The sequence below is a fragment of the Sander lucioperca genome, chromosome 16 (genome assembly GCF_008315115.2).
Source record: "Sander lucioperca isolate FBNREF2018 chromosome 16, SLUC_FBN_1.2, whole genome shotgun sequence".
Lineage (NCBI taxonomy): Eukaryota > Metazoa > Chordata > Actinopteri > Perciformes > Percidae > Sander > Sander lucioperca.
This window is the reverse complement of record NC_050188.1, coordinates 7,134,922-7,154,350: the sequence shown is the minus strand read 5'-3', so window position 1 is coordinate 7,154,350 and position 19,429 is coordinate 7,134,922. Positions and strand designations below refer to the sequence as shown.

The window sequence follows — 19,429 nt, the reverse complement described above, 5'->3', positions numbered from 1 at the left end:
CCTCTAGGGAAGGTCAGCAGGACTCAGGATCTGAGCTCTAAGTCGGCTTTTGGGCCTGTAAACTGTGTATGCGAGAGGAGAGTGTGTCCTGCATGTCAGTGTGCAAGTATTACAGCCATCTCTCTGGTTTAAGCATTCCCTTGGTTGCCATTATGGCCTAATAGCCGTGTCAGTGTGATTAATGGCAGGAGGCAGGGCTCTGATTGCACTCTCGCTCAACTACAGTACCCGAGCAACTACACTACCCACGATCCTGCTGTCTGTGCTCATCCAACAGCGGGCATCTTGAGCGCCCAGCGCCCCGGATGGGAAGGTTGTGCATGCAATTAGCATGCGTTGGCTCTCTGCTGCTGGCATCAAAGAGTGGATGTGATGATGGTGTTAGGGAGAGGAGAAGTTAAGGGAGGAAACCATCTGATCCCCAAGGCCACTTTAACCAGTCCGAGGTAATAAACACAGACAGCTTACTGTCCGTCCTTCTGTCTCCGTGTGTTTATCTTCATCACTGTTCATTTGTTTGAATAAAATTACAATAAAAGAACATGTTAACAGTTCTAAATGATGAATGATGATGAATTAAAAGGGCGATTAGAGAGTGGAAACCAGTTAGGGAGCGTATTTTTTGTTTCTGGGAACTATTTTCTTCTAAACACCCAAAGTCAAAAAGGGATCTTCTAGCCAATTACCCGTAGCGTCTCTGGAGCTTCTTTTCAAACTTTTATGAAAAGTTATTTTTCCATTACAATGTTGCACAAGGGAAATAATACGATTAATTGTGGGTCCATCTTTTTGTGGCTCTAAGAGGATGTGACCAGATTACAGTACATGATAAATAATGCACCATTAAAGAAATTGAATGGCATGTTATTATGGCATTTCGTAGCTGACCGTTAAATAAAAAATAATCTTTTTTTAGCTTTTGTTTTTCTCTTCATTTCTGGCTTTTCAGTTGTGATAAAGTCAGATGTAAGAAAATGGTGGAACATGTTGATCAGTGTTTCCCAAAGCCCAAGATGACGATATTCAGTTTACTGTCACAGAGGAGAGAAGAAACTAGAAAATATTCACATTTAAGAAGCTGCAATCAGAGAAATTTTACTTTAACTGGGCGCGTGTTCAGCATCTAGGCGTCTGATTAGGACGATTGGAATGACTGGCATGACCTTTTTTTTTTCTCTCTCCTTGCCTAGTTTGACATTGCCTAAAGCATCTTCTGTTCTACCATAGTGGATGCTCCTGATCCGGAAAGCCTTTCTCCTACTCTCTAACCTTTGCACGTCAGACAGGCTGTAAAAGTTCTCATTGGTCTGACATCTCTTCGGGCCAAGTCACGACAGGACCATCGATCTCAAAATACATAAATGCTGTGTAGTCCAATCCCTACATTAGTTGCCAAGAACATAATTCAGAGTTTGAAACAATTTTGTTTATATTTGACACAAGGGGTGGGATTATTTTTTTAAAAACCGACCAATGCGCCAAATGCGGGTGAATTTTGCCATTGGCGGGTGAAACTGTAATGTTTTTTTGCCACTGTTCTTTGACATTTCAACCAAGTCCACCGATTCCTTGGATTTGACCTTTTAAAAATGTGGCGGCACATTACTGGGGTAAAGAGGCCGGCTGAAACAAGCAACCAACACAAAGATAAGGAGGATTTAAAGAAAAGTAAAAGAAGACTTTTCAATGCCAAGTGGACAGTTGGCGACAACGGCAAGGTTCGTGAGTGGCTGATTTACGACAGCAGTACAGAATAGAGCTTAGATCGGCCCAAAAAATCAAGCCTGAACCTACCCGAGCCCGAGCACGTTGCGTCCGAGCCCGTTACATTAACTGTAATTATGAGCCCGAGCCCGATTTAAACCCGACAAATTTTTAATACGTGGGCCGTTATAACTGACGTTCTCAACTACAATTCAGAGTTGTTTGAACTGCAGAAATCTGTTTAGAATAATACAACAAGGACGAAGCATGTAAACTGGGCTGTTTGTTTAGAATGGAACGGATCGCAAGTGGATCTGAATGAAGAAACGTAAAAAAAAAAAAGAAACAATGATGAACAACATATTGTTGTCACTGCCCACGACTTGTTTAAACTGCTTCCATATCTCCGACTTTCCTCCACACTTGCTCAAAGTTAATTCTCCTGTTTTTCTTTTTTTCTTTACATCTTCAAGCTCCCGGTGTGATGCGTGCGAGAGGAGGAGACTCCGCGCATGAAGTGCTGCATTTTGTAACTGCAGCCTAACTTTTGTACACATTTGTTACTTTTATATAGCATATATATATATAATATTTCTGATTATGGCATAGCTTTCTCCCCACCCAAATAGGATAATAAGGTAATGGATAAAAAAAAAAAAAAAATTGCTTGATCAAGGGTCCGGCCCGGGCCCGGCCCGGCCCGAGGATGTGGCGGAAAATAACGGCCCGAGCCCGACCCGAGGTCCAGTCTGGCTCGGGTCGGGCTCGGGCTCAGGTTGAGAATCTAAACTCTAGTACAGAACACTGCGGTGACTGTCGTGTGTCTGCTGCTCTTTTGTAGAAGAGCAGTCAGTGCATGATAACTGTCTGTGACAGGCGAAATCAATGAATACAAATATATATTGTAAGAGTCATTCATTATATTGATTTTGTTAACAACTTGACAGCACATGTGTATTCTTGACAAGTTCAAGAACAATGCTTGTGCATTTTCTGTATTTCACCTTAATGAGGCAAAAAAAGGAAAAAAAAGATGGCTGGTAAAAAGCCTGTGTGGCTAGTGGATTTTAAAATCTACCTGCCACAGTGGCTGGGGGCCAAACTAATTTCACTTCCTGCCCCAAGGGTGGACTGGCCATTTGGCATACCGGGCACTTTCCCGGTGGGCCGACGTGGTTTTTGGGCCGACACGGCAATGAACCGGCCCATAAAAGTGGTAGGCCTAGATCAGCGGCCCATTGTTTTCTTAATTGACACTGGACTGGCCCAAACATATCTTTAAACAGCACCCTCTTTGGGATTTCTGCCTGCGTGCAGTTTCATGCTACGTTTACACGTGGCCGGCTATTTTCATAAACGGACATTTCAATCTTTCCGTTTTCGAAAATAACATCGTGCACAGCTGTCACTTTTCAGAAAAGTGTTCGATTACATGTACCCGTGTATATATGCCGTCAACGCCAAGTCAAGAGCATGCCAAACCTGTAGGTGGCAGTGTAACGAGAAGCTCAAGCCCACGTTAGCCAATCAGAATCCCGAAAATAGCAACAACAGAAACAAATCACTTCCTCTTTCTCTCTCTCGGCTGCCTAAACCTCCGTTTGTCTCAGTTCACATGCAAACATGTAAACAAAGTTTTCCAAAATCTCCACTTTGGCCGGAGTTTTTAGAAATAATCGTTTTCTGTGATTAAAACGGGGTTTTCGTGTAAATGAGAGGCCAAACCGCAGGAAAATATCTGCGTCTTCCCTTCGTGTAAACGGGGCATCAATGTGCATCTGCCAGGCTAGAATAGTGATAGAGATCATGGAGAAGAAACGCAAAAGAGGTGCAGAGAAGCTGCGTGAGAAAAAGAAACAGGCTCTTTAGGCAGACGCTGCCAAATGTGTCAAATTGACAGACATGTTTTCGGCAGTAGCAGGACCTTCATCAGCTCCCGTGGATGATGATAGTGGTGGTGGTGTCAGTGTCGGCAGCAGTGGAATGCACAGTGAGGAGGAGAGGGACAGAGATGAGGGAGTGAGGGTAGAACCTGATGTAAGCAGAACTCCCCTTAAAACACTTTGTCCCTTGATAAAACTGAGCCAAAAACTGAGTGGTGGACAAACTGTTGATGATAACACTACATGGGGAGTATACAGTTTTATTGTATTAATAAAATAATAGTGTGGGCTACTCATTACATGGTGTTAGTAGTTTTAAGGAGTAGGAGATGGTATACATATTCAGGGGAGCGCAAGGAAGGGTGGTATTTGTGATCTTATGTGGTGGGCCAAAATGCCAGGGCCGATTTTTGGTCCCAGTCCGTCCCTGGCCTGCCCTGTGTATAATGGCTTTCCAGGATGTAGAAAAATGATCATTTCACGTTGAAATGGTGCTACGTAGGCATCTACTTGTGGCATAAACAGGGTAACAAAGTCATTTTTCCCAGTATGTTTTGCTTCTTTGTTCTTCCCACTGCTGTGAAGGCCACAGTCAAAGGCAAAGCTCCCCCTTTTATATCCCCCTCCCTCCATTGTGGTGCTCCTCTCGTGGCCAGGGGATCTCTGCTGCACTGCCAGGATGAGAGAGCCAGCAGTGACTCTGTGAACCTCAGTCCAAAATGAAAGCCCAATCTGACACCCAGCGCTGACTGCAGCTTTGAACACACCAGATCGGAGGCAGCGCTGCAAAACTGATGGAAGTCTGGTGAAAGCAGGAAGCAGGGGGAAGCAGAGAGACAGACAAATAGCCAGAAAGGATTACACAGATATTCTGGGTAACAACACCAAGCCTGTCAACTTTGGCTCTCAGGCTCTTTCTCGGGCTTTAAAAATAAAAAAAAGAGGATGCCGTTCTTCAGCGGTTGAAAACTAACATGACATATCTATCCTGGGCCGGGGTGTTACAGGTGAAGCCCGAAGTGTTGGATCTTGTTATTTTTTTATACTTCAGGTCACTCAGTTCTATCTAGCAGGTGGAAATGCTGAAATAGCTGCTCTTTGGGAAGTAGCAAAGTTGTGGACTTCACACTTGTCTTGATAAAAAATTACTTGAGACTCAACTTGGACTTGTAAGTTAATGACTCGACATAACTTGAGTCATGATGACTCGGATGACTTGCGTGTATTGATAAGATTAAATGTTTATTTTTGAATTTAAAAATGTAAAACGTGACTTGATTTTGGACTTTCGTTAACTGAGGACTCCACTTGACTTGACTTGACATGACCTTTGGCTTGATTTGACTTGCCCCAAAAATAATAACTCGAAACTTTTTTAAGATGAATCACTTGAGACAGTAGTTGGGACTTGGGCAAAGATGACTTGGTCACAACACTGGTAAGATAAGATAAGCCTTTATTGTCTATAGGAGAAATCTGTGTTGGGCAGTCGAGAGAACAAAATTGGCGATGCATCGATGAACACACAACAAACATACAGTAGAAATACATAAAACATTAGCATACATTATCTCATCCAAATGCGTTCAATAAACACTCGATAAACCTCACACAAGACCCCCCTACCTTCACCCTCACTCACAGAAGAAAGAGAAAGAGAACCCACAGCACATCCTTCTTCCTCACATTGCACCTAATTCTACCCAGATTGCACATTTCCCATTAAATCATGCTGTGACGTATGTATTGCACAATGCCCAATTGCACAGTACTGTATCAAATAAAAAACATTTCACCAGTGCTCTACCAGATATTGCACATCCTACAACCATATTTCTGAGTACCACAAATATTACCTATGCTTAAATTCAGCACATTCTGTACCTGTCCAGCTTGCAGTTTGGTAACCTGGTAGGTATAGCAGCTGCTGTTTAGAAGAAGAGTCTTTGCCTGGCAAGGTTGTTGTGTTTTATTGGCACTAAACTTTCAAAGTGCTCTTTATCTGTTTGTTACATCAGTATGCTGGCTTTGAGAGCCTGTCAATAATAGTGGAAGTGTGAAATGAGCAAAAAAGTCCATATAGTCTTCTTACGTGTGCTTATCTCCTTCCCCTCCAGGGTCTTTCATGATGGTCAATTCCTCGCAGCATTTCGGGGGCCAGCGAGCTCAGCTGCTCCTGCTCCCGCTCAGCGAGAACGACACCCACTGCATCCAGTTCAGCTACTTCCTGTACAGCCGTGATGGCCACAGCCCCGGGGACCTGCAGGTCTACATCCGGGTCAACGGGGGCCCCAAGGGCAGCGCTGTGTGGAATATCTCGGGCTCCCAGGGACGCCAGTGGCACCAGGTGGAGCTCGCCGTAAGCACGTTCTGGCCCAGTGAATACCAGGTGAGACTTAAACAAATACAGTAATACAGGAGCCCCTTTCACACAGCCTGTTCAAGGCGGGACTGATGCGCCTTTATACTTGGGCTGTGCAAATAATCAAATTTTGATCGTGATTTCAAAATCTGGCTTCTAAACCTCACAAGAACAATATAATCGAGAAAAATTATAAGTTTGCACATTACGTTTTGCAAGCAAACTCTTATTTTGCCTTGTGTTCTTAATGACAAGTGCACTTTCACCTCTCCCGAAGGATAAACTCCCTCAGGCAATAGTCAGCGAGGTCCTGTTTGTTATATCTGGTGGCATTTAAATATCAGCGTGAGGCAAGATGGCAGAGGAAGAGCAAATTCCGTTGCCACTGTTTTGAAGTTCAATAAATTCAACCTCTTTCCAAAACTCAATGAGTAGTCGTGTGAAGTAATCGTGATTTCAATATTGACCAAAAACATTTTGATTATGATTTTTTTTTTTTTTTTTTTTTTTTTTTTTTTAATATAATGGAGCAGCCCTGCTTTAAGCGGCCTCGCCTTCTGTGTGAAATCAATTGCATAGGCGCCATTTGGGGATGCGGAATCCAGTTAATATAATACGTCGATGGTCCTTGCAAAGCCGCTAGCGTGACTGTCGAGTCTTGTCAACTAGTTTGGCATATATCTGATATGATTATGACTGCAGCCCTAGTAAATATCATTCAAAACGTGAAGTGTCACCTAGCAGAGCACCAAACCACCAGCTCTTCCACTGTAGCTGGTGTCAGCCTCAGCTGCTTTTTTCTCACCCCCCCACCCCCCTATCATTCAAACGACATGCAAGGATTAGCTAATTACAGCTGTGTCCAATATCAATAGGTGTATAATTACAGTGGGCGTGTGTTTGCATTGTATCTTTATATATTGGTACATTTACCTGCGCGCTGCAGTGTAATCAATAGCTCTGCTTGATGCCTGAATTGTCGATGCTGCATTATTAGCGCTGTTGTGTAGCTTGGAGACTGGACGCAGCCCTGCCTCACCTCATTACTGCCCATAATTTATCACCTAATGCTCTCTTTCTTCCAACCAAGCCTGCACCCCGCCCACCACCACCACACCATCACACCCCAAAAGAGATGAAAATGAGAAGGCAATGGCTGCTGTAAGGGATGGTGGTAGCGTGGGTCTGCTGAACAGTCAATTGACCTCAATTCCATGCGACCCTCAGTGCGGGGGGAGCGGTCCGGGGGTTTGCTTCCATAACCTTGGCGCACTCTGGGCCCCCTCCCCATCTCAATAAATCAAGAGCCAGTTAATGTGATTAGAGGGCTGCGCCGATCAATGAGGACAGCCTGAGCTTCACTGTCCTCAGCTCTCGTGTCCTGAGTCACTCTCACAAACAGCCAAACTGATTTAAAGTAATGATTTTCCTCCCTTCTGTGCAGACGTTAGAAGTTTGTCCGCCGCGCAGCGTAGCAGAGGTGGAGGTGGAGGTGGGGCGGGCGCTCTCAGAGGGGAAAACTGAGGAGTACAATCAGACGAGTCGGCCCAGGCGGGGGAAATTTGCTTAGCACCGCAGTGTTTACCGTTTGGACGGGCGTGCATAAGCAATGTAATCTACTACTCTGGTGATGTATGTCCACGTTGCCTGAGTGATGAGAAGGCGCTGTTCTCCAAAGTCCTCCCCGCCAGGCATGTAGACACAGGACAGATTGCTTTATTTATCCTACAGTATAAACCTGGCGGATCGGCAGCTCATAATGAAACAGCTAAAGCTGTGCAGATGAGTGAAGAGGCTTAAACACAGGCCTGAAGGACCACAGTATGTCTCTGTATCTGTTGTGTGAAGAGTAGTCTCGCATTGCCAGACCTTCCTCCACAGCGCTGCAGAGGAGGGTCTGGCTAGTTCACACAGCATTCTGGGATGGGAGAAAAACGTGATCTGGTTTATTGGCGTTTCTTTAAACCAATGGCGGTGCTAAGTGCCTCTGCAAAATAGCCTCGGGAAGGAACTTGTTTTGGTGGAACATGTGTACGTTCAAAAGTAGTTTTAGTCGTGCAACAGAAAACTCAGATTGGACAGATAGTCTAGCTAGCTGTCTGGATTTACCCTGCAGAGATCTGAGGAGCAGTTAACCATAATCCTCAGAAATCCACCGGAGGTTAGAACGCCAACACAAAGAAAGAGGAAGGTAACGGACATCCGGCCGTAATGAATCATTGTCGATATAGACGATGTGAAGAGGGACAGGAGTGAGCTCCAAGTGAGGCCTCTTTTTAGTGTTCCTCTCTTCTTTTTTTTCCACCAGTAAACACTCCCTCTTTCGGTTACGACTCACAGCTCAGTGCAGGCCCCGCAGGGTTTCACTCATCCACAGATAAAGATCACTGTCCAGCCCTCCCAGATCAGCCCCTGCAGGCCTCAGAGCAGCAGCTCTCACAGGGAGAAGACAACCACTTCAGAGAGAGAGGGAGTGTGTGTGTGTGTGTGTGTGTGTGTGTGTGTGTGTGTGTGTGTGTGTGTGTGTGTGTGTGTGTGTGTGTGCATGTGCGTGTGTTAGGGATCGACCAATACTGTTTTATCAAGACTAATACTGATTATTAGTATGGAATTAGTGTGGAACCGATATGCATTTACGGTGAAAATGAAAATCTTTAAGTCAAAATTAAGATTTTGGAATATTACAGAATCCAACACAAAACTTTGTTTAAAGGCTTTAAGCAATTATTTAATAAATGAGAAACTTTCAACATAATAGCCTGTAAAAGAGAGTCAGATAGTGTTGTGGGCGGGACATTAAGTCAGACTCAGTGGTGAGTGAAACCGAAGCAGAGGGACAGACACAGAGCTGTAGCCGAGCCAAAGTACAACACTTTTTAATTCATTCACTTTATCGGTAATAGGGCACTACAGATGAACTTAACGCCCTTAGCGCGGTCCCAGAATGCCAGGAGAACAATAGCAGTGGCCGTTATGGTTGTGACACGGCAGCAAGTGGAATACGTGTGTGTGTGTGTGTGTGTGTGTGTGTGTGTGTGTGTTGTGTGTTGGTGGTAGTGGAGGTTGAGATTAAATGGTAAAGAAAACAAGTAAAAAAAAGAATCTAGTAATCAGCGAGCATCTACACCCCCTCAGGGACGACAGACTGCTACAGAGATATGTTGGCCTGTAATCAGCTTTTGCATTTTGCTTTTACTGATATGAGATTTCGAAATTCAGTGCCAACATTTCTAGGGTTTCAAATGTCCATTGTTGATAGCGTATTTTGTGCTATAAATTAGAACGTGTTTTGGATTTTTCAACATTTCAGTGATGGCAGGGGGGAAAGACCTCTTAATAATACTTAAATAGTTGGAACGGCGTTGACTTACATTGTAAAAAAATAAATAAAATAAATGCAGAAGTTGATGTAAAGGACGTTAGAAAGAGAGAGCGAGGCAATATCATGCCAACATATCCTTACACAAACCCCCAAAATGCTGGATCCTACATTTTGGAATAATGCAACCAATTTCATGTCTTCCTCAGAGAGTTGATAGCACCGCGGCCTGTAACGCTGGGTAAACCTGCACTGATTGACAATCTGATTTGATCAGCATGTGTCATGTGACTGAGTCCCTGACCTGGTTGAACGTGGCTCGGACACTACTTGACTTTGGCGAACACTTTCCTGTTGGGGATTGGACTTTAGATTGTCAGGGCACTGAAGGACAGGAGAGAACATTGATCAGACTGTTTGACTCTCTCACTGTCAGCTTTAGGAAGTACAGTAGGTGTTAAAGAGGTGCTCTTTTTTTTTTTTTTTTTTTTTTTTTTTTTTTTAACTTCTAGATTTCTTTTTTTTTGCTCTTCCTGGGTTCACTCCCTGACTACTTTGTCTTCCTTATCTCATCATCTTAATTCCTAGTGCATCTCACTATTTAGCCCCCTCCTCTCTTATCTTTCCTCCCTCTCTCTTTTTTGCTTACCTGTTTTATTGCTTTTCCCCCCACTAACCCATCACCTTCTTTCTCCCAGGCAGTGAAGCAGTGTGGCAGATATAAGGTTGGATAAACGATTAACTTTAGTCTTCATAAGGCAAAGAACCACCAGTGAGGGGTCGGGGCTACACAGTTTTTTTCCTCCTGGAAAGTTTGCTGACTTTAAAGTTGTAATTCATGAGATTTCATTAAATCAAACCCCATTTTGATACTATTTTAGGTGAGCATATTCTCTTTCGCTGTACAGTATTTACATTCAGTAATTACCTCTTTATATAGTACTTTATATTTGTTGTGGCGGGGTCCGCTGTTCGTGCCCTGGGTTTCCTACCTAAGCCTGAGGGTGTCACAGGTCACAGGTCATTGGCACACTTTTATCCAATTGATTCCAGCCTCACTGTTTAGTGTGTGTGCATGCCTACGGAGGATTGGGCGGGACAGATTTTCATTTCTGTGAACCCCCGGTCCCCCGCTTTAATTACTCTCTTGCTGCTGTTGAGGTGTAATCACAGAGAGGTGAGCAGCCCATAAAGTCTGTGAATTTCAGAACTGTGATATGTGAGTTGCCAATCTGTGGCATAAATGTAATTCTTCCCCTTTTGCGAACCAAGAAAATACACTAGAAAAGGTATGTTTTCTGCTCTGTTAATCATCCACATCAGGCTCAAGAACAGCTACTTGATTAACTGCATGTTTTTCTCTCCTCCTAATTAACTTCTAGTTTACAAATGTAGTTGGCAAAACTTTATAATTATTCCCTACTCTGTCACTTTCTGATATACACGTCTTTTTCTGTCGCCGGAGTGTGAAAATGGCTCCATGCTAACCGAGAGGGAACATTGTAATCATTGTACTAGCAAACAGGCCACGTCCTTTCAATCTGTACAGTAAAACCGTGGACCTGGTTTCTGTTTTGTGCATCATACGCAAACTGTATTCCTATACGAGTAGACTGAGGATATTTACAATTTTAAAGATGCATTTTAAAAAACAATTACTAGAAATTACTAGTTAAAGTCTGACCTTAAATGTGTTTTGAGTAATTGATTTAAATGAAATGAATTTGGACAGCTACTAAAGTTGATGGCCTCTTCTCTACTTCCTATCCCCCTACCTCCGGTGCCCTTGCTCGGATCACACCCATCTTCAAACTCGGCCTTCATTTTGATCACAGCTACACACGTGTAAAGTTTCGCGACTGCGTCTTGGACAGTTGTGAAGCTATCGCGGAGACAGTCAGACAGGTAACACCTGGCAAAGTTCTCAAAACAGCCTCTGTGGTAGTACCAGGACACACACACACACACACACACACACACACACACACACACACACACACACACACACACTTAAAGAAAATATTCAGCATATGCTGTCTTGTCGTCCTGCAGCACACTGCAGTAAAACTACTGAACACCTCACTTTATTTCTTCAGCCTGCAGAGAGGAGATGGCAGGCGCAATTGCATGTCATATATTTCAATGTTTTACTGCCACATTGTCAATATGGATCACTAGTCCATCCATTGGCCTTATTCTAGCTGGAGAAATCAATTAACAGAACATTGTTGCACTTTTTATTCACCACATTCGTCAAACGATTGCATGTAAGTCATTTAATTAGTCAGTCAATGAAGATTGATGGCATCCACATATCAATTGAGAGCTTTATCATTAATGCACACACATACATAACTTATGGCAGCGCTGTAATGACAACTCCAAGCTAAAATTATTAAATACTGTGCAAAATGAGTTTTTAGTGCAATCCCTTTTACTGCCAACACTGGTTTTCTGTATTCACTTTGAGGCCTCCTGGGATGCAGTATGGATTTTGTTACTCTACACTATCAATTCTCCGACATTGAGTTTTATGAGCCAAACACGACACTGCAGGAGGCGCATATTAAAATGCTTGCATGCTTTTTTACATCAAATGTGACTGTCCAGCTGCTTCCATCTTTTTAACTGTCTACCCTTGCTGTTCTTGTGCCAGAACTTTTTTCCTGATTTGAACGAAGACATGACACTCTATCTTGGGAAGATGGCACCCTGCTGCTTGCAGAAAACCAAACCTTGATTCACACTTCACTGATTGTGCCTGTGTGTTACACGCATGCTTTTTGTGGCCCATTTTTTGTCGTAACAAAAGCCTGAGAGGCTGAGAAAAGGCTTGGAGAATGACATCACCTTGGACTGGATATTTTCAATTGCGCAAATCCATCTCTTATATTGTTTGCAGAAATAGATTTTCTTCCGTGCGTACTTGTGAGTATTGGGAAAGGGTGAAACTTTGCTATCAAATATTAAAGATGCTATCAGGCCCAGTCATGACAAACAATATCAGCGTGGCTTAAGCTTCCACCCAACACTTTCTATCTCCTCCTCCCATGCAAGGTGTTCCTCTACTATCTTTTTTCCTCTCTACACATCTCCTTCCTACGGTGGCTATGATAGGACACACTGCAACTTAAGAATACACAAATAGACAAATTAATAAAACATATGCCCCAGTTCAACACATGCACATCATTTAAAAACATACAAATGTTGGAGAAAGATATATTGTTTATATTTTAAATAAACCATTTAAATTTCAGCAAATGGCATTAGCAATAAAGAAGCCGTTCTTTATTTGTCACCGACTGTAGTTTTGTGCTCTATTTTCTTTTCTTTTTAAAGCATTGTTTTAGCACCGGTATCGGAAAAAACGAAACGCTAATAAGTCCTAAAAATTTGATATAGGCTATTGATATATATTTAGTCTGTAACAGTTTCATGCAGTAGTAGTAGTTCATGACGCATGCCCTCTACTACATGTTCACGTTGGAAAGATGCAGAGGCATGCGGACTCTGACTCTACTTTAGTGACTTGGAGTTGACTCGGACTCAAACTCAGGTAATGGTGACTCGACTCAGACTCTTCTTTGGTGACTCAGACTTAAATTCGGACTCGACAGTTGGTGACTCGACTACAACACTGTGACATAACATCAATCAGCGTTTCTAAAGGTAACGTAAATACAACTTGAACTTGTCTGTGAACAATATTTCTGCCTAAGTCAGGTCAGATAGATTTTCATCTGTTTAACAATAAAGACAACAACTCTCATCACCCCACGCTACTTCAAGATGTCATCAAAAACTAATTTCAGACCCTATTCTTACGTTAGATGTTTTTATATATAATAATCTATAATAATTCAATGCAAATACTGAGATATAGAAATTACTTAGATTACAAATGCACATATATTACATATATGTTGTTAAATTGGTGATGATTTTTCATGTGATTGTGTTTTAGCTATTTGCATGCGTTTTCCTTATCTGCAGTGCATTGAGCTCTCAGGGCCACCGTACCTTCTCCCACTCCAGCTTTACTCCACTCTTTATACATCGAGCAAATCGTTATTTTCAGTGCCCTGCTTTGTACGTACAAAGTGAAAGGGGATTCTACTGTAGCCATGTCAATGATATTTTGTGTTTGCAATTGAACCAAGTTCCTCAGTGTCTGGCATAGTCATACTCAAACACACTTTTCTAGAAGTGAGGTCAGATGCGGAGGAGTGCAATGATGGCTCAAAGCGCGGAGCTGAGTGAATCAATGGTGGTGGGTGCGTTGATGAGTGATGAATTGAAGAGTTAATCGGTCTGACGTCTCTAATGGCCCGACATAGGAATGAAAAATAAAAATAAATTAGTGGAAAGAAAGCCTTAGTCTGTATCCATCTGCCAAGGCCTTTTGTGGTATTGATTGGCCTAAGGCACTTAAAGCCTGATGTATTGTCAACATTGCAATCTATTGCCCGTCTGAGTGCACGCTCACAATCCGAGTTCCACTGGGCTTTGGCATAGATAACTAGAAGTAGTAAGAGTGGGTGAAACAGTGTCTGACATACACACACACACACACACACACACACACACAATGTTTTTACAACATTTATCTTATCAGCTGTTAATGCACTCAACCATCAAGTTCTGAGTTTGTCATGATGCAGTAAAAAGTGAAGAGTTGCTCATACAGGGAATGATTTGGGCTCTGCTGACTGTAAGTACTATTGGGAAACCCAGAATGACTTTGTTACACTCTGGGAGGCCTCCCAAATTCACTTTGAGGCTCTGCATGCTCCCGGCTCATTTAGATGACTGAGTGAATATTTAGGCTGCGTTTTAAGGACTCCTGCAGCTGCCGTATGGATGATAAAAGGGGGCAGAGTACGGATATATTCATGTGTGCACTGTATGGCTTGGTAAGCCAGACTTATTCAAAGACTAAACTAATAGAAGTTTTTGTTTTATCCATTTGAAAGCGAGTTCTCACCTGTAGATTCTCAAGTAGCGGGGTGCCTCTTCCCTCTTATGAGTCTAGCTTTCACGCTTGTTTAGCAATGAGCACGTAATTCACTTTCTGCAGTCTGATTGGGCAGTTATTTTCTGCCACTATACTGGTGCACATGTACTTTATTTCCTGCTGTTTTTAGCTTATGTGTTGTTTTGTTTGTTCACATTGCAATATGTATTGGTGAAACTGTGTAATTGAACAATGACGTACAAGCTGAACGGATTAGTATGGCTTTCCCAACATTATACTGCTGAGTGTCTTTGAGTCTGAGTGACAGCTTGTGCACTGGGGTTCAATTCATAATGACTGGTATCCTGTCGCTTTCTCCAGTCTTCTGGAGGCACGTGTGACAAAACATTCTCAACTCAGGCCCATTTATCAGTTTTTTGTGAGCTTTCAACCTCATGTTATGGTCTTTGTCAACAAATTTACCTTTGAGCTGAAATTATTTTGTCGAGCAAACTGTTCCTTGGGTCAAGAATGGTCTTCCATGGTCAAATCTGGAGTTAGTTAAGCAGTTTTCAAGAAACGTGCAAGTAGAAAATTGAGTACAAGACAGCAGGTTCACAAAATATTGGACCAAAGATGCTACGAATGAGCTCTTAACACACTTGCTCTCTGAGTTATTTGATAAGCCCTGGCCACCGCCACACAGCCTAAGATAAAGAAGCAAATTGAAAGTAACTGAAGTTATGAGCCTCTCAATCACTCAACCTAATACTATAGAAAATGCATTGGCTGTTAGCAAGAGTTATTACGGTGTACCCTATATAGCACTCATATGATCCCTAAAGGCCTTTTAGCATATAGTGTACAATCAATAGTCACAACAAATGCAAATTAACGGGATGGCCAGAGTTGTCCGAGATTCAATTTTGCCTGCTACCACTATGTGGTTCTATACATAAAATTCCCGATAGTATGTAGTGTGTAATGAATGCTTCTCAGAACATTGTGTTATGTTGAGTAACGGTTCTGTCAATGGTTTTGAATTTACATTTCATTCCCTGTTGGTTGGGAAAACAGATTTTTAACAAAGAATTTGATCTGTTTATGTATTAGGTTAGACAGAAGTTTAGAATCGATTTGATTTACAGTATATAGTCCAGTATCATAAATATGCCTCAAGAGGCTTTACAATCTGTACAGCATCCGACACTCTTTGTCCTTAAGACCTGGGTTCAGATGAGGGAACCCCTCCCCAAGATCAAGATTTAGTTAGGTTTAGACCTGCTTGATGATTGGGATAGGGCAGTTAGCCACTGAGATTTGCATTTAGACTAGTAACAACAAGTTGTTTTATTGCCAGAAAGTTGGATTGCCCTGGGCGTATAGGTTTAAGCATACAGTATAGCTAGCAAGCCAAGCTATTTATGAACATTGAGACATCATTGCGATCACTACACCCAAATGAAACCACAAACTGCCATGCGGCTGCTTTGTATTTAGATCTGCTCAGGCCAGTGTTTGGGCAAAAATTGGCATAGGTTCCTCTTCTATGATTTTTATGGTGTTCCTGTATGACTTGTGCTTTTTATGACAAAATAGTGGCTCTAAAGAACGCTTGTTTTTTTATTCTGAGGTGCCTATACCAAATCCTGATATTTCCCTGTTGGTGTTTTTGGAGAGACAAAAATGTTCTGCTTATACATTCTACTGTAGTTGTTATTACAATGACATTACAATGTGTTTGAAAAGAAAAAATACGACAAAACAAGACAGAAATGCAAGAAACCTTTCAGACTGCCGTTTTACAATGGTGCTTTCTTTTAGACGTACGGTGGAATTAATGGAAAATCTGTGCATGTCTGTTCTTGACAGGTCTTTGGACCCTATCCCTCTAATTTCCTACTTTGTCGGTCTACTTGTCACTCGAGACGTAATGGTATGTAGTCATTTAATTTATCCATTGTCTCCACAGGTCATCTTTGAAGCGACCATTTCCGAAGAGCGGCAGGGCTACATTGCCTTGGACGACATTGTGCTGCTCAATTACCCCTGTTGTAAGTACCCGTTCTGCACTGCTCCTAGCCTACCTGCTGACCTTTACTGAGCCTGGGGAAAGTGTCTGGCTGAGTAACCAAAGCCAGGGCCTGGAAGCTTCAGGAACAGTTTCCCAGAGGTGACTGAAGGCTATGAGGCAATCCGGCTGACAGGGGGGGGGCAACCATGGCACATATACCTGGTGCGAGTGTCACAGCAACAATAACACAGCAGGAGGCTTCTCTTTTGTCCGGGCAGAATGGCTGACCTTTTCCTCTAAACGCTATGCTCCCAGCCGGGTGCTTTTAAAGCTAATGTGGTGTTACAGGCAGGAAAAGGACAGCTAGTGGTTGTACTTTCATCCTTTCTGGGAGATTATTTTTTCTTTGTGATCACTGGGATATTAGGGGGTTCAAGCTTTAGAAGTGCTGGTAATGTTACATTAGGTTCTGTTCTGTTAGATTTACCACTATACCCCCCCACCGTCCTTTGGTGCACAGGCTCTGTGTAAATGTATACCAGACCCTTTTTCTTCCAATGCTGTGCTGTTTCCAAGAAGCTCTATTGGATGCCATAGACAAAAGCTAAATCGGATCTGATTGGTCTGACTGGAAGTAGAGCTGGGCAATATATCAATATTATATTGATAGCGACCCGTTACCGGATAAGCGGAAGAAGATGGATGGATGGATGGATATTGATATCGTGATGTGAGACTAGATATCGTCTTAGATTTCGGATATCGTAATATGGCATAAGTGTTGTCTTTTCCTGGTTTTAAAGGCTGCATTACAGTAAAGTGATCTCATTTTCTGAACTTACCAGACTGTTGTAACTGTTCTATTATTTGCCTTTACCCACTTAGTCATTATATCCACATTACTGATGATTATTTATCTAAAATCTCATTGTGTAAATATTTTGTGAAAGCACCAATAGTCAACACTACAATATCGTTGCGGTATCGATATCGAGGTATTTGGTCAAAAATATTGTGATATTTGATTTTCTCCATATCGCCCTACCGGGAAGTAGCTGTCATTGTAAAAATCTGCACTGACCCATGTTGTCTTCCAAAAATAGAAAATAATATAATTCAATTGAAAATGGGTAATTATTGGCTTTTATATCAAATAACAGGCTTATTCATCTCACATTATGGTGATGTAATCCAGAGTGTTTAATTTTGTATTAATCTACAATTAGTCAGTTCTACACTGGTGGTTGATGGAATACCATGAACCTAACCATTATTTGTTAATTCCAGTTGTTTCAGTGAGGGGTTTATTGCATCATGGTTTGTTTAATTTCAGTTTCAGAGCCAGAAATGAAATGGAAAAACTGACATCTTATGTTTAAAGGAGCATATATTGGCTTAAAGTTATCTATTAAAGCAGGTTAAAAAAATAAATGAATTGATATATTAAAGATCAATACAAATCAATACTTTTATTTTGAAGGGATAGTTTGGATCTTTTGAAGTGGGGTTGTATGAGGCACTCGTCCATTAGTCAGTGTATTAGCTACAGTAGATGGCCGTTGGCATGTCCCCAGTTTGGAGAAACGGACAGGAGCCCTGACACGGAAGCTAAACAACGTACTGCTATAACAATTTTAGTGTATGCTACAGGGACGTCGTTAGGCCTATTTTAGGGGGGCTGAAGCTACCCCAAAATGTTCCTAAGCCCCCCCCCCCCCCCCCCAAATAATAATAAGAAAAATAATAATTAGATTTTTTTTTTTTTTTTTTTTTTTTTTCAGTGCACTCTGTATCACTCACTACGTGGAATCAATCTTCCTTCACCATTCATCTGTTGGTGTCGTCGTGCACTGCAGTCTTGTTTTATTTTTATTTCACAAACTGTCACCTGGTCGAAATGGCCGTGTTTTAGAGAGAGGCTTACGGTATGTGGACGAGCGAGGTAGAGAGTTACTGAAGAGAGAGTGCCAGGCAGCATTAAAACAAAGCAGTAAATCAGAGAAATAAAATGTTTTCGCCGATTTATCACTCGAAATGCAACTGTAGCAAGTATCTCACTATCATTAACGTTATCCAAATTCATAATTAGAAACAACAAATAATATATCCAGCTACAAAAAAGCCGGAAAGTCGAAAGTTAGACAGAAGTACAAAGAGTCAGTGGCTATAAAGATGCTCCACCGTCTTGTCTCTTCTCATTGGTTTAAACTGGCAGCTTTCAGAATGCTGCAGACCGCTGTGTTGCAAGTAGCTGCAGGATTTATCTTGTCTCGTCGCTAATCTTTGGTCTGGACTTACTACGCACACACAGTGAGTGATAGAGTGAAATTGTAATTTGTTGTTAATGACTTTTACTTGCTTCACTTCAGCTACATTTACTTGAGGTAACGATAAAGGAATATTTTAGTTGGCTATAGAAAACATTAGTCTAGCTAGTGTAAACGAGTGAAATACAAGAAATAGCTCGCCTAGTAAGGTATCCGAAGCTCTCTGTTCTTTACCATTAATATAGCCTGCTATCTCTATAGTATTAAAAACAATATCAGTCCCTAAATATCATAGTGTCACTGTTAATGCTATTGTATTAGTATATCCTTCAATTAATTGAACAAATGGATACTGGAAGATATTTTAGGAGAGAGAGAGAGCCTAAACTAAATTATTTCATGATATTTATTATATATGCTTGATTCTGACCAACTTAACTTTCTGCATTGCTTTGCTGTAATAAATTAAACAAGTATGTAGATGTTGCCTTAATGTACACTAGGCTATATATGAGCATACATACATACATACATACATACATACTAGAACTTTTATTCATCTCGCCATCAGGTTATTAAATTCAGACACTTTAAATCCTTGTCAACCATATTACAACGAGCTAGTTCAGCGTATTATGCCTGACTGGAGTAGTGCGTTTTTCTTTAGGAGTGGGAAGGGCAGACAGCATGTTGCCTGTTTCGTCATTTGGGCTGCCTTGTTGAGTGCAGCGGCACTGAGAACATTATATTTCACACAATTGAAGCTCTTTTTTTAAGAATGAAATAGGATTAGTCCAACGAATCGTTCGGTTTGTAATGCGCACCTAACCGAAAGCCTTGTACCAAACGGCTCAATACGAATACGTGTATCGTTACATCCCTAGTCTTATTTTGACCTGCAACTTATCTAATAGAGAGAGGAA

At 41.8% G+C, this 19,429-nt stretch overlaps 1 protein-coding gene across 6 annotated transcripts in view; it reads left to right on the top strand.

Annotated features, from left to right (window-relative positions):
- The window catches only part of LOC116035679 (receptor-type tyrosine-protein phosphatase U-like), a 237,639-nt gene that overhangs the window by 105,669 nt on the left and 112,541 nt on the right, over positions 1 to 19,429 (top strand). For all 6 annotated transcript variants that reach the window (XM_031278927.2, XM_031278926.2, XM_035992827.1 and 3 more), the window contains exons 3-4: positions 5,705 to 5,976; positions 16,198 to 16,279. In XM_031278927.2, coding sequence (XP_031134787.1) covers positions 5,705 to 5,976; positions 16,198 to 16,279 — 354 coding nt within the window. The remainder of the gene's footprint in view (positions 1 to 5,704; positions 5,977 to 16,197; positions 16,280 to 19,429) is intronic.